Genomic DNA, 13,843 nt, shown 5'->3' with positions numbered 1-13,843 from the left:
GATTCAACCCCTAGCCCAGAAACTTCCATATGCCACAGGTGTGCCCCCCCTCCAAAAAAAAGGTAAAAATTGTTTTTTGCAAAAGGAAAAAAAAAAAAAAGTTTGGAATGCCCACATGGGGCATTTGGGCTGCAGCAGGAGGACACGTTGACAGGTGTCAGGGCCTCTTTGTTACCCCAATTTCCTTCCACTGCTACCAGCATGAGTGTCTCCCAGACAAATCTGCTGCTAAGATTCATCTCTTACACTTTTTCCCTCTTTAGAAACTGCCCAGCAAAAGTCAGCATCTTTCTTACCTCAAAAAACTTAAAAAAAAGTGTCAGCATCTTTGAAGTGGAAACTTGTGTCTAAATCCAAGATATTTTTTGCAGAATGTTTTTGGGCCTTAGCAGATTATTATTTTAACTTTTTTCCCCCAAATATTTTCTCCATATTTGGGCAAAGCAAGAGACCAAAGACATTTTATTTGTTTTTTTTTTTTCCCTAAGAACTTGCAGTGTCTTGGAGAAGACGGTGAGTTTCTGGGCCTGCTCTCTCTCATGGTGGATTCCGGGCTGAGCTCTCAGGATCAGCTCTGCTGGCCTCAGACAAACTCCGGTTCACACACAGTTGCTGGACAAGAAACGCCAGTCCATAAAAATTCCTGGAGGATAACCCCACCCCTTGCTCAAGTGTTCCTTATCTTGGGGCATTTTCTGTTCCCTGGAGATAAGCATCTGTTCCTCCACGCTTGGCACCGCAGAGCTGAGCAGCCGCCCCCACCCCTTCCCCATTTTACAGACGGGGGAACGGAGCCCCTAGGAGAGAAGAGTGCTTTTGAGGCCGAGCATAGAATCTTTGTTTCCCAATATTTTTACTTTGAAAAACTTCAAATCTAGGAGTTCCTGTTGTGGCTCAGTGGGTTAAGGACCCCACATTGTCTCTGTGAGGCTGCAGGTTCGACCCCTGGCCTCGCTCAGTGGATTAAAGATCTGGTGTTGCTGCGAGCTGTCGTGGAGGTCGCAGATGCTGCTCGCCGTTGACCCCGAGCCCAGGCATTTCCAAGTGCCGCAGGTGTGGTCAAGGGTTAAAAAAACAAAACAAAACAAAACAAAACAACCCTATGGGAACATCTCAAGAAGCGTACCCTGAATGTCTGTATTTACCAATTGTTAACATTTTGCTACGTTTTCTTTGTCTTTTATTTTCTCTCTTTCTCTCTTTAGAAAGTGTATGATATTCAGGAGTTTCCACTGTGGCTCGGTGGGTTATAACCCTGACTAGAATCCATGAGGATGCCAGTTCGATCCCTGGCCTTGCTCAGTGGGTTAAGGATTTGGCATTGCTGTGGCTGTGGTGTGGGCAGCTGCAGCTCCAATTCGACCCCTAGCCTGGGAACTTCCATATGCCACGGGTGCAGCCATAAGAAGACAAAAACAAAAAAAAAAAAGGAGAAGAAGAAAAGGTGTGACTTTCAGACGTGGTGACCCCTCAGCCACCATGGACCAGTCTGCATCTCCTTCTGCAGAACCACCACACAGCGGCCACGCTTGGGAAGGTTAGTGTCTCATCAGTGTCACCGTCCAGGGAACACTCCGTGCTTCAACTTTTTCTCACGGTCACGTGAGGTAGCGCCGCATTCGTGAGAGTGGCTTTGTTTTTACCTAAGCATTCATCCAGGGTCACTCAGTGCATTTAGTTCTCATGTCTTTTTTGGTTTTGCGTTTCCATTTGTGACATTAACATTCTCGGTGCATCCAGGACAGCTGGTTTGCAGAAAGTCCCTCAGCTTGGATGTGTCTGATTGTTTCCTGTTGATTAGATTCTGGTTAAGACTTTTTGGCCAGGACCTGTCCATAGAGGACACTGGGCCCTTCTCAGAGCCACGACTCCAGGAAGCACATGAAGTCAATCTGTCCCATTATTGGTGACATTATGTTTGATTATTTTAAGTTGTTGTCCCCAGATTTCTGCTTATCTTGTTCCCTAAAAAATACCATTCTACGGTTTTAACATCTTTTAAGATGGCTCTTTCCTCTTCTTCTTCTTCTTCTTTTTTTTCCCCTCTTTTTAGAGCCAAACTTGCAGCATATGGAAGTTCCAGGACTCGGGGCTGAATCAGAGCTGCAGCCGCTGGCCTAAGTCACAGCCACAGCAATGCCAGATCTGAATCGCATCATTGACCTATGCCATGGCTTGTTGCAATGCTAGGTCCTTAACTCACTGAGCAAGGCCAGGGATCGATCCTGTATCGGTACGGACACTATGTCTGGTTCTCGACCTGCTGATCCGCAATGGGAACACCTGAGATGGTTCTTTTTTGAATCAGTTATGACCATGATGCTTATAAAATGGAGATTTTTTTTTCCCCCACACCCACAGCATATGAAAGTTCTAGGGCCAGGGACTGAATCTGAGCTGGAGCTGCAAATCCAAGCTGGAGCTGCGACCTATGCCACAGCTGTAGCAACACCAGATCCTTAACCCACTGTGCCAGGCTGGGGATGGAACTGGCACCTCCACAAAGACAAGTGAGATCATTAGCCCACTATGCCAAAGCAGGAACTCCTAAAATGAAGATTTTTGGTTTGGTTTGGTTTTGCCTTTCCTTCTACTTTTTTTTTTGTCTTTTGTCCTTTTAGGGCTGCAGCATGGCATATGGAATTTCCCCAGGGGCTCTAATCAGAGCTGTTGCTGCTGGCCTACACAAGAGCCACAGCAATGCCAGATCTGAGCTGCATCTGCAACCTACACCATAGCTCTTGGCAACGCCGGATCCTTAACCCACTGAGCAAGGCCAGGGATCAAACCCGCACCTCGTGGTTGCTAGTCAGATTCATTTCCACCACGCCACGAGGGGAACTCCTTCTTCTACATTTATTCATTGGTATTCTTCTTTAAAGAATTTTCCCTTTTCAGAGTCCTATCGGTTAAGGATCCAGGTTTGTCTGGCTTGGGTCACTGCTGTGGTGCAGGTTTGATCCCTGGCTTGGACAAAAGAAAGAGAAAGAGAAAGAAAGAGAGAAAGAGAAAGAAAGAAAGAAAGAAAGAAAGAAAGAAAGAGAAGAAAGAGAAAGAAGAAAGAAAAAGAAAGAAAAAAGAAAAAGAAAGAAGAAGAAGAAAGAAAGAAAGAAGAAAGAAAGAGAAAGAAAGAAAAAGAAGAAAGAAAAAAAGAAAGAAAAAGAAAGAAAGAAAGGAAGGAAGGAAGGAAGGAAGGAAGGAAGGAAGGAAGGAAGGAAGGAAGGAAGGAAAGAAGGAAAGAAGGAAAGAAGGAAAGAAAGAAAGAAGGAAAGAAAGGGAGGGAGAAAGAAGGAAAGAGAGGGAGAAAGACTGAGCACTGGGAGGAGTTCCCTTTGTGGCACAGCAGAGATGACTCCAACTAGTATCCATAAGGATGCAGGTTTGATCCCTGGCCCCGCTCAGTGGGCTGGGGATTTGGTGTTGCTATGAGCTGTGGTGTAGTTTGCAGACACGGCTCGGGATCCCACGTTGCTGTGGCTATGACTGTGGCCAGCAGCTGTAGCTCCAATTTGACCCCTAGCCTGGGAACTTCCATATGCTGTGGGTGTGGCCCTAAAAAGCCAAAAAAATAAAAAGAAAAGAAAAGAAAAGTGCATTGGGAGGAGTTCTCCTTGTGCCTCAGCGGTAATGAACCTGACTAGTATCCATGAGGAGGCAGGATCAACCCCTGGCCTCACTCGGTAGGTTAAGGATCCGGGTTCGCTGTGAGCTGTGGTGTAGTTTGCCGACACAGTTCGAATCCAGTGTTGCTGTGGCTGTGGTATAGGCTGGCAGCTGTACCTCCAATTCGACTCGAGCCACAGGTGCAGCCCTAAAAAAAGAAAGGCAAACAAAATGAAACAAAACACTCCCCAAGAAGCAGGCCTTAAAACCCTAATCCATCCCTTTTGCCTTTTTGGTGGGGTGGGTGGAAGCCGAACCCACAGCATATGGAAGTTCCCAGACTAGGTGTCAAATCGGAGCTACAGTTGCCAGCCTACGCCACAGCCACAACAATGCAGAATCCTTAACCCACTGAGCGAGGCTAGGGATCAAACCTGAGTCCTCCTGCATACTAGTCGGGTTTGTTACCACTGAGCCTCAATGGGAACTCCTAATCCATCCCTTTTGAAAGAGCCCTGGGCTGGGCAGCAGGACCCCTGTGCTCAACCAGCTTGGGAGTCCACCTGCATCCTTGGCCAGTCCCCGGCCTCCCTGGGCCTTGGCCTTGGCCTTGCACTTGTGAACTGAAAGGCTCACACCAGAGGTCTCGGGACAGATCACAGACCCAGGACTTCAAGGTTTCCATGTCACCGCTTTCATCCTATAACCCGTTTCATCTTCATAAGAGTCTGGCACATAGTAGGGTTTCCATAAAGGAATTAGGATCCTCACTTTACAGCAGGGAAACTGAAGCTCAAAGAGGGGGTGGCTTGCCCCCAAGGTCTCATTAGGCGAGAGACTCCCGCGGTGAAAGCACCGCTCAGGCCGCAGCACACAGCAGGAGGCTTGGTCAGGGCGAAGGGAAAGTTTGGAGGGGAGGGGTTTGTACCCTGAGCATCTCGCGGTCCGGGGGAACCCGGGGCGGGGTGTATGCAAATATCCTGCAAGGAGGCCAAGGATTGGCTGGCTTGGGCAGGGGCGGGCCGCTCCCAGGGCCCAGGGCGGACAGGTGCGCAGGGCTGGCCAGGCGCCTTGGAAGCTAGTCCCCTGGACCGCCAGCCCTGTCGAGGCTTCTCCCGGGCGATGCCTCTGCTCTGGGCCCTGCTGGCCCTTGGCTGCCTGCAACTTGGCTCGGGTAAGCGGGGTGGGGACGATGAGAGGAGAGGGCTGTGCCCAGGAAGGGCGGGCAGATTGTCCTGGGGCGTGTCCTGTGCTCTGATCCTCCTGAAGGGTCTGAGAGGAGCCTAGATGGAAAGTGGCGTTAGGAACGAGAGCTTATTCACTCCGGGGACAGGCACGGATGCTGGCTCTGTGTGAGGCCCTGTGCAGGCTCTGGGGACCCAGATATTAACAATAGCCAACATTGATTAATGAGCTTTCTCTGATGGGGGTTCAAGGACTCTGCGGATGGCTGCAAGAGACGAACACACGGGGGACTGTGGGAGGCTGGAGAAGGGGCTGGACTAGACTTCTGATGATGCCTGGACCCAGGGGAAGGAGGGATATTTTGGGTGAAGGAGCAGCGTGGGCAAGTTCAGGGAGGACTGGGTGGCACAGTCTATCCCGGGGAGCTCCCACCCATTGTCCCTGGCTGTGAGAGGGGCAGGGGGTGTGCATAGGAGTGAGGCTGGGGACCCAGGAAGCAAGACCCAGAGCTTCAGGGCCTCACTGCCCCTCCAGAGAGGCTGGACTGTGTTGAAGGGCAGTGGGGAGCCAGGCAGGGGCCCAGCAGGAGAGTGACCGAGTCAGATACGCATCTTAAAGAGCAGAGGATGGGGGGAGGCTGTGACACCGGGGTCCAGGTGACGAGGGTGGATGCTCAGGCTGGGCTGACAGGGCAGAGAAATGCAGAGGAGAGGCAGTGGGCTTCTTGGAGACTGAATGTCTGTTGGGGGAGCAGGAGGGCAGCAGTCCAACTGGATTGCCTGGTTTCTGGTCAGGATGGCTGGGTGGAGACAGGGTGCTGCCCATGTCTGAAGCAAGTTCCTGAGATGGCCATTGGGGACGGAGAAACACAGCAGGTGCTCACCAGCCACGTGTGTAAATGTGTGTGTGTGTGTGTGTGTGTGTGTGAGAGTCCGTGCCCACGTGTGCAGGCTTGCACAGAGGGTGCCTAAGGGTGTAGTTCTGCTGGGAGTCAGCTCCTGTCCCCATTGCCTCCTCCAGGTGTCAACCTCCAGCCCCAACTGGCTAGCGTGACGTTTGCCACCAACAACCCCACACTCACCACGGTGGCCTTGGAAAAGCCTCTCTGCATGTTTGACAGCTCAGCCGCCCTCCATGGCACCTACGAGGTCTATCTCTATGTCCTGGTCGACTCGGGTAAGGGTTCTGCCTGCAGGCAGGGAGAGGGGTGCTCCACCTGGGGAAAGTAAACTACCCCCTGCACCTCACCAACGTGCCTTGGTGTCTGCTCTGTGCCAGCCCTGGGCTGGGTGCTGCAGGCACAGACGTATCTGCCCTGGAGAGACATCCAGTCTAGTGGAGGAACTAACAAGAGTGCCAATCCCTGCGTGCTTACATCACACCCAGTGCTTTGCACACCTTAGAGCTAAGAGTTACAGCCGCCGTGCAAGGCAGCTGTTCTGATGCTCATCGCGGGGGCAGAGAATCGAGGCTCAGAGAGGCAGAGTAAGTCGTGGGAGCTCCCGGAGCTGGAGAGCAAATCAGTCTCTGGTCCTCAAGCTCAAGTCTTTCCCAAGGCTTCCCGAGACAGTTCAAGTTCAAGATCAATGTTTGGGAGGGAAGCCATGCATTTGGACGGGCTGGTTCTGGGCCAGCCCTCACCTGTGCACTGGGATCTGAGATTAGGAAGCTCGTCATTGACAATAGCTCTGGTTGGGTCATCGTTTTAATCTGTCAGCAAACACACATTAACTGCCTACCTATGCCCAGTCCCAATCTGTGGGGTATTTTCCTGCCGTTTCACAGAGGGTCTCGAGCGGTAACATGAGTGGCCCAAGATCACCCAGGGAGTAAGGAAGAGACCCCAGGGCCCAGCACAGCGCTGGCGCAGGGAGGATGCTGAGGGACGTTTGATGACTGAGTGGGCGACTGGGCTGGGGTGGCCGGGAGCCTCACTCCTGTCGCCGCCCCCACAGCCAGCTCCAGGAACGCCTCTGTGCAGGACAGCACCAAGACCCCGCTCAGCTCGACGCCCCAGGAAACAGAAGGAGGCAGGACTGGTCCCTACAAAGCTGCGGCCTTTGACCTGAGCCCCTGCAGCGACCTGCCCAGCCTGGATGCCGTCAGGGACGTGTCCCAGGCCTCGGAGATCCTGAATGCATACCTGGTCAGGGTGGGCATCAATGGGACCTGCCTGACTGACCCCAACTTCCGGGGCCTCTGCAACCCGCCCCTCTCAGCAGCTACGGAGTACAGGTGGGTGTGAGGGGCTGCAGGAGAGCAGCAGATGTGCCCCAGCCCTGACTCGAGGCAACTCAGAGCTGGTGCTCCAGGGCCTACTGTGTGCCAGGACTGTCCCGGATGCCAGAAAGGATTCCTGGCTTCCTGGGCTGGCTGCTGTACACGGTGCCCTGCACTCGAAGGGACCCCTCTTGGCTTAATGCTCTGGCATTGTCATTCTAAAATTCTTTTTTTTTTTTTTTTTGCTTTTTAGGACCACACTTGCAGCATATGGAGGTTCCCAGGCTAAGCTGCAGCTGCCACAGCAATGAAGGATCCGAGCTGCATCTGCAACCTACGGCTCATGGCAAACCAAATCCTTAACCCACTGAGGGAGGCCAGGCCTTGAGCCTTCATCCTCATGGATACTAGTCAGATTCATTTCTGCTATGCCACAAAGGAAACTCCAGTCATTCTAAAATTCTTCATATTTACCTTATTTATTTTTTCTTTTTTTGGCCCCCCTGGGGCATATAGAGTTTCCGGGCCAGGGATCAGATCCGAGTTGCAGTTGGGACCTACGCTGCAGCTGCGGCAATACCGGATCCTTAACCCACTGTGCCAGGCGGGGGATTGAACCTGCGTCCCAGCACTCCCAAGATGCCGACGATCCTGTTCCGCCATAGCAGGAATTTCTAAAATTCTTAATTTTTAAACAAGGGGTCACATTTTCCTTTTGCACTGAGGGCCCCCCCCCCCCGCCCCAGATTATGCACCTCATCCTGGCCATCACCCATGTGGCGGTTCATTTGACAGGGAAGGACCTGGGGGCCAGCGAGGGAAGGGGGTCACCTTGAAAGAAACTGGGGCTCAGCGTGAAGACGTCTCCTGTCCCCTGCAGAGCTTGGTGATTCATTTCCATGCATATTTCCTATCATTTCCATGCATATTTCCTAAGCATCTTCTCCTCACAGAGCTGGAGGATCGGTCCTGACTCATGGCAGAGGGTCTTAACGGCTGTCAGGCCTTGAATACACCCACAGTTGTTACCATGGTGACACCTAGGTTAGGGTCTCTGTACCCCGTAGGGCACACCTGGGGCCCAGGCCATCCCTCACCTCATTCCTCTCACAGGGTTCCCCCCTCCCCTACCTCTCTGACCTTTTTCTTAACATGGGAAAGCCTCTCCCTCCTACTTGATCTCAAAGCCCACCCTACCTGGGGGACACAGGGTGCCCACGCCAGCTCTGGAATTCTCATTTTCCAACCTAGAGAAGCAGGAGATTAAGCAAAACCCTGGGTGCTGCAGAGATTTTCAAGGGTCTTCATTTTTCCAAGGTCAGACTAGAAGCTGTTGATTTCTTTGTTCTCAGAACACCCACCATTTTAAACTGAGGGTGAAGTCCGAAAGCTGGCCGGGAGTGGGGGTTCCCATTGTGGCTCAGCGATAACCACCCCGACTGGTACCCATGAGGTTGCGGGTTCGATCCCCGGCCTTGCTCACTAGGTTAAGGATCTGGTGTTGCTGTGAGCGGTGGTGTAGGTTGCAGATGCAGCTCAGATCCTGCGTTGCTGTGGCTGCAGTGTAGGCTGGCAGCTGCAGCTCCAATTGGACACCTAGCCTGGAAACCTCCATATGCTGGGGGTACGACCCTAAAAAGACCAAAAAAAAAAAAAAAAAAAGGAGGCCACGCGTATTCTGTACCATGTTACCTCATCTTCCTGTATGACTTGTAATACTTGACTGAGATTTTCTGCATATCAAGTTACCCCTGGAGCTCCCACTGTGGCGCAACAGGATCGGCAGCATTTCTGGAGCACCGGGACGACGCATGTTCGGTCCCCAGCCCAGCACAGTGTGTTAAGGATCTGGCATTGATGCAGCTGTAGTGTGGGTCACAACTGTGGCTCCGATCTGATCCCTGGCCCAGGAACTGCGTATCCCGCAGGGCAGCCAAAAAAAAAAGTTCCTTCTCATCACAGGGCAGTGGGGTTGCGAATGGGTATTATTATGATTGTTAGTCATTTTTGTGAAACCAAGGGCCAGGCTGGGACTAGAGGAAGGCAAAAATGCAAGGAGGGCAAACGGGCCCATCCTCAGTGAATCCCCTCCATGCACTATGCATAGACCAGAGAAACAGAGGGCCTCCGGGGGGAGAGCCCAGAATTCTGACGGCTTCACGGAGGAGGCGGCATCTGAGCTGCGGAAATGACCTGGGCGAAGGTGCTGCCGATGCAGAGTCCAGCACCGTCCTGTTCCCAGAGCCCTCCACCCCCACCCCAGCCACCATGGCCGCCTAGATGCCCATCTCCTAGAAGTCCCAGCTCGGCCCTGACCCCCCCCCCCCCCCAGACCCTCCCCGTCCCTGTGGCTGAGGCTCACAGGAAGCATAGATGTCATTCCCGCTCCACCTCCTTCCAGGTTCAAGTACGTCCTGGTCAATATATCCACGGGCTTGGTACAGGACCAGACCCTGTGGTCGGACCCCATCTGCACCAACCGGCGTAAGTGGTGGGGGTGGGCTGGGGGTGGTCCTCCAGGGAACCTGGGAAAGCAGGCTGTGCTGTCACTCGGAAAAGTCTCCCCAGACACAGGCGGGCTGATGGGTGAGAAGCAAAGCGCACCTTCGAATCATTTAACCCGAGGCTTGGTCCCCCACCCTCCCTCCCTCGAGGGCCAGCTGCCGAGACAGAGGCAGATGGAGGATTTGCTGGCGTTTGGGCCCGTGGCTGGCCGGGTGTAACTGCGGGCAGCCAGCCGGCATTTCCACGGTGCATTTGCCCCCTAAGCGCGCGGAGTTTACCTTGTGTCTAGACTCTACCTGCCCCTTGAACCCTCATAACCACAATATCGTTATGGTGTAAGCTGGTTACAGAGGCACCTTAGCCACAGGGGGCAAGAACCCTGGAGGCGACATGGGTGCCAGTCTCCCTTAGAGAGAGGCTTTCCTGAAATGGGGGGTCTGGCAGACCCAGGCATCTGCCCACGGTCCTGCCCTGTCCCCCCTCAAGCCTCCATCTGAGCTCTCAACACAGATCCGAGGTTGGTACGCAGAGAATCCTGCCTGCTGAACCCCGGGGCAACGGAAGAGCTTTCTTAGGGTTTTTATTTTAGTTTTTTATTTATTTTTTGCTTCTCAGGGTCTCACCCGAGGGTGGTTATGGTGGTTCCCAGGCTAGGGGTCCAATCAGAGCTGTATCCGCTGGCCACAGCCACAGCCACAGCAATGTGGGATCTGAGCCACGTCTGTGACCTACACCACAGCTCATGGCAATTCTGGATCCTTAACCCACTGAGGGAGGCCGGGGATCAAACCTGCATCCTCGTGGATACTAGTCAGATTTGTTTCTGCTGAGCCACAACGGGAACTCCTCCTAGGGGAATTCTGCTGGTCCGTGGCCCTAACTTTAGAACTCCCCGTGTAGACCTCAGCCTCTGCCAGGAGACTGCTTGGTTTCCAAGATGGGCCCAGCCTGGAGCAAAGCATTTTTCCTGCCACCCACAGTAGGGTGATGGGCCACCCAGGGCTCTGCAAGGTCACCTGAGGTCACAGAGCTGGGGAGGGCATAGAGGGCAGGCAAGTGTGTGGCCGGGTGGCTCCTGCCCACCCTCGCTTGCTGCCCACCTCTCCAATGGCACACCCATGCTTCCTGGTCCACCGGCACAGCACTGCTCTGGCACCGAGAGTCCCAAGGTCAAGCCCAGCCTCTGTGCCTCACTGCTGGGGGTGCCCTTTGGGACCTCGGTTTTCCCCTCTGAGAAGTGGGAAGAAGGATCCCGGCTCAGCTTCCCCAGCAGGGTTCCTTTGGGTCATCTGCGCAAAATCTCCAGACACGGCTGAATTGGGGCAGGACCCGGAGGGCGGTCTGCGTGGACCAGGTATACTTACAGACTTGAGGCTGGAGTCCCAGTGTCCCTGGAACAAGAACTCAGTCTCCCTAAGCTGCAGGGAGTGACCTGCAGAACAGGGTCCCACGGGATCTACACGGGACACTGGACGGAAATCGGTCAGCTCACAGTCGGACCTATGAATGGTTCGTCTACTTAGTTCCAAAAGGGTGACACTGGCCAGAGCAGAGGGCAACCACAATCCCACAGGCCCCAACCAGGGACCTCGGCTCCACCTTTGTTTGTAATCTGTCTCACTGGAAGGCTTGAGTCAGTTTATAGTTTTATTTCATTATTCTTATTATTATTTTAATTTTATTATTTATTTTTTCTTTCTTTTTTTTTTCTTTTTGGGGCCGCACCCATGGCCTATGTAAGTTCCCAGGCTAGGGGTCTAATCGGAGCTGTAGCTGCCAACCTATGCCACAGCCAGGGAAATGCTGGATTCAAGCGTGACCTACACCGCAGCTCAGGGCAGCGCTGGATCCCTAACCCACTGAGCCAGGCCAGGGATCAATCCTGTGTCCTCATGGATACTAGTCGGGGTCATGACCGCTGAGCCACAAAGGGAACTCCCGTGGTGTATAGTTTTAGATTATGCAAGAAGACAACACAAAACAAAAAATAAATCATGCAAGAAGGCAATTCAAAGAGGGAGAGACCAGACCCAGAGGAGAGAAAGTTGGGGAGTGAGATGTGGGGGCACCTCCACCAGGGGGAGGCACTGAGTTGGGGCCTCGCTTCGGTCCTGCGAGGTGCCGCCTCCAGGGCCCGGGGCCCCTGTGGGAGAAAGCTGAGCCGGGCAGTGTCTGGGGAGTCACGGGCCTGCACCCCACAGTCACCCCGTACTCGGCGATCGACACGTGGCCCGGCCGGCGGAGCGGGGGCATGATCGTTATCACGTCCATCCTGGGCTCCCTGCCCTTCTTCTTGCTCGTCGGCTTTGCGGGCGCCATCGTCCTCAGCCTCATGTGAGTACCTGCTCGCTGGGGGACAGGGCTGCGGGCCACTCTCCACCAGCACGGTCCTTTGAGGCGGGGAGATCCCAGGAGCCAGAGGGCGGCCTTCCACCCTGGTGTTGGGGCGGGGGGAGTCCAGGGAGAGGCGAGCGGGATCCTGGGGTGCCCAAGGCCAAGTCTTCCAAGTTTTCCGCGGGGGGGGGTAGGCGGGGTCAGCGGGTAAGCGGGGCTCTGCGGGCGGATCCCAGGTTTGCCCAGCTGTGCACCTTGCGCGGGTGTCTCCTCCTTCCTTCTGTGCCTCGGTCTCCTCTCCTGGAAATGGGAGATTCTAAGACATATCGTCTGCCCCCTGGAGGTGAGAGGGAGCAAGTGAAATAATCCCTGTCGGGTCCTCGGGGCAGTACCCAGGGGCTAAAGAGCTATCAGCTTTTGTCCTCATCATAGTCCACCCACTTGTAGGACTGCTGGGGAAACCCGGGCCTGAGGGCGGAAGGCTGGCCCGAGGTGACACAGTCAGTTCAGAGCTGGGACCACCGCTTCTGAGTGTCCCGACCCCACTAACAACTCGGATATACGTCTACTTAGATTAGGCCTGGAGGTGTCACTTGGGGTGTCTGGAGAGCTAACAGGGCAGCCTGGTGGGAAGACAGGCATGCAGTCAATCCGCTAATCCTGGGAGGATGGAGCAGGGGTTAAAATCCGCTAATCCTGGGGGGAAGGAGGTGGGAAATTCACTAATCTTGGCTGGGTGGGGGTGGGGGAATCCGCTAATCCTGGGAGGGTCAAGGCACCCGCAGGTGCTGTGGGAATCCAGAGGAGGGCAGGGCAGACCCACCTGGAACCTCAAGGTGGGCTTCCTGGAGGAAAGAACAGCAGGAACAAACTCTGATCCGGACGGGGATGCACTGAAAATTTAGCAAGAGAGGGAGGGAGACCCGAGATGGCTTTAAAGATGGGGGGTACCCTTTCCCCCCGGGGATGAGGGGGGAGCGGATGGAAAAACAGATGGAGTAGGTGAATTTAAGTGGAAACTAGAGCTTAGCCAGGGGGAAAAAAGACATGGAGGGTGGAGGAGGGATGGAGTGGGGAGGGGGCTGTGGAAGTCGGATTGCCTCTGACATTGAAGTTAATAAGAGCGCAAATAACAGAGGAGTCGGCATGTGGTGCGTCCCTCCCTCCCCCCCAGGGAAGCACTGGCATAAGGTCCTCTTATCTGACTTGAGCCTGGCTCTTTCATTTCTTCCTCCTACCATCCAATCCAGCTCCAGCTGCACCCAGCTTTCCACTCTTGTCCCAGCCGCTCCCCAGTCCTTCCTATCTAACACCTGGCATGGCTCTATGCGCCCCTACTCTCCTCCTGTAGGGCCAGATGAATGGCCCCCTCCTCCAGGAAGCCCTCCAGAGGCTCCCACCTGGACTAGTCCACTCTGTCCTGTCACTGCCTGCTGTGGTCTGTCTCCTCATGCAGTCTCAGCTCTTTGGGGACATCTGTCCAGCTCACGGTCAGACCCGTCAATGGTTCGCATTGTTCCACAAGGGGGACACTTGGCTTATCCCAGCACCTGGCACACAGCGAGTGCTCCAGAAAGACGGGTCTATGGAAGGAAGCTAAGACCACCTTGGGGAAAGCAGTGCCTACGTGGAAAAGTGAGGAGACGGGGGCTGCCCTGCCCCCCAACCCCGCTCTCTTCATCTTCTCCATCAGGGACATGGGCGGTGCGGACACGGAAATGACCCACGACTCCCAGATCACACAGGAGGCCGTCCCCAAGGGGACCTCGGAGCCTTCATACACGTCTGTGAACCGGGGGCCGCCCCTGGACAGGGCTGAGGTGTACGCCAGCAAGCTCCAGGACTGAGCCGGGGTGCCACTCCTGGCGGCTGCTGTCCCCTGACCCCACTCCAGGGAAACGGGGCGTGTTGGTGCCGCTGCAGGAAAGCGCTCCATTAAATCATCCCGGGATTCTGGTTCAATAAAGACTGAGGGAATGAGTGAGTGAGAAGCTGA

General features: G+C 54.3%; 1 protein-coding gene across 1 annotated transcript; it reads left to right on the top strand.

Annotated features, from left to right (window-relative positions):
* Window positions 1–4,614: 4,614 nt before the first annotated feature.
* On the top strand, window positions 4,615–13,843 carry UPK3A (uroplakin 3A). The gene is made up of 6 exons (XM_047785999.1): window positions 4,615–4,777; window positions 5,809–5,964; window positions 6,744–7,023; window positions 9,410–9,492; window positions 11,715–11,847; window positions 13,541–13,843. Exons 1-6 carry the CDS (start codon window positions 4,726–4,728, stop codon window positions 13,692–13,694), a joined length of 858 nt encoding a protein of 285 aa, XP_047641955.1. The 5' UTR covers window positions 4,615–4,725; the 3' UTR covers window positions 13,695–13,843.

The sequence above is a fragment of the Phacochoerus africanus genome, chromosome 7 (genome assembly GCF_016906955.1).
Source record: "Phacochoerus africanus isolate WHEZ1 chromosome 7, ROS_Pafr_v1, whole genome shotgun sequence".
NCBI lineage: Eukaryota > Metazoa > Chordata > Mammalia > Artiodactyla > Suidae > Phacochoerus > Phacochoerus africanus.
Note: the sequence above shows the minus strand (reverse complement) of the source record. Positions and strands in the feature narration are given on the sequence as shown.

Excerpts from the sequence above, each read along its gene's own strand:
- UPK3A (XM_047785999.1), top strand. The coding sequence starts at position 4,726 with ATGCCTCTGCTCTGGGCCCTGCTGGCCCTTGGCTGCCTGCAACTTGGC. Across the intron at positions 9,493-11,714 it reads CCCCATCTGCACCAACCGGC|TCACCCCGTACTCGGCGATC; the intron begins GTAAGTGGTGGG and ends TGCACCCCACAG. Across the intron at positions 11,848-13,540 it reads GCCATCGTCCTCAGCCTCAT|GGACATGGGCGGTGCGGACA; the intron begins GTGAGTACCTGC and ends CTTCTCCATCAG.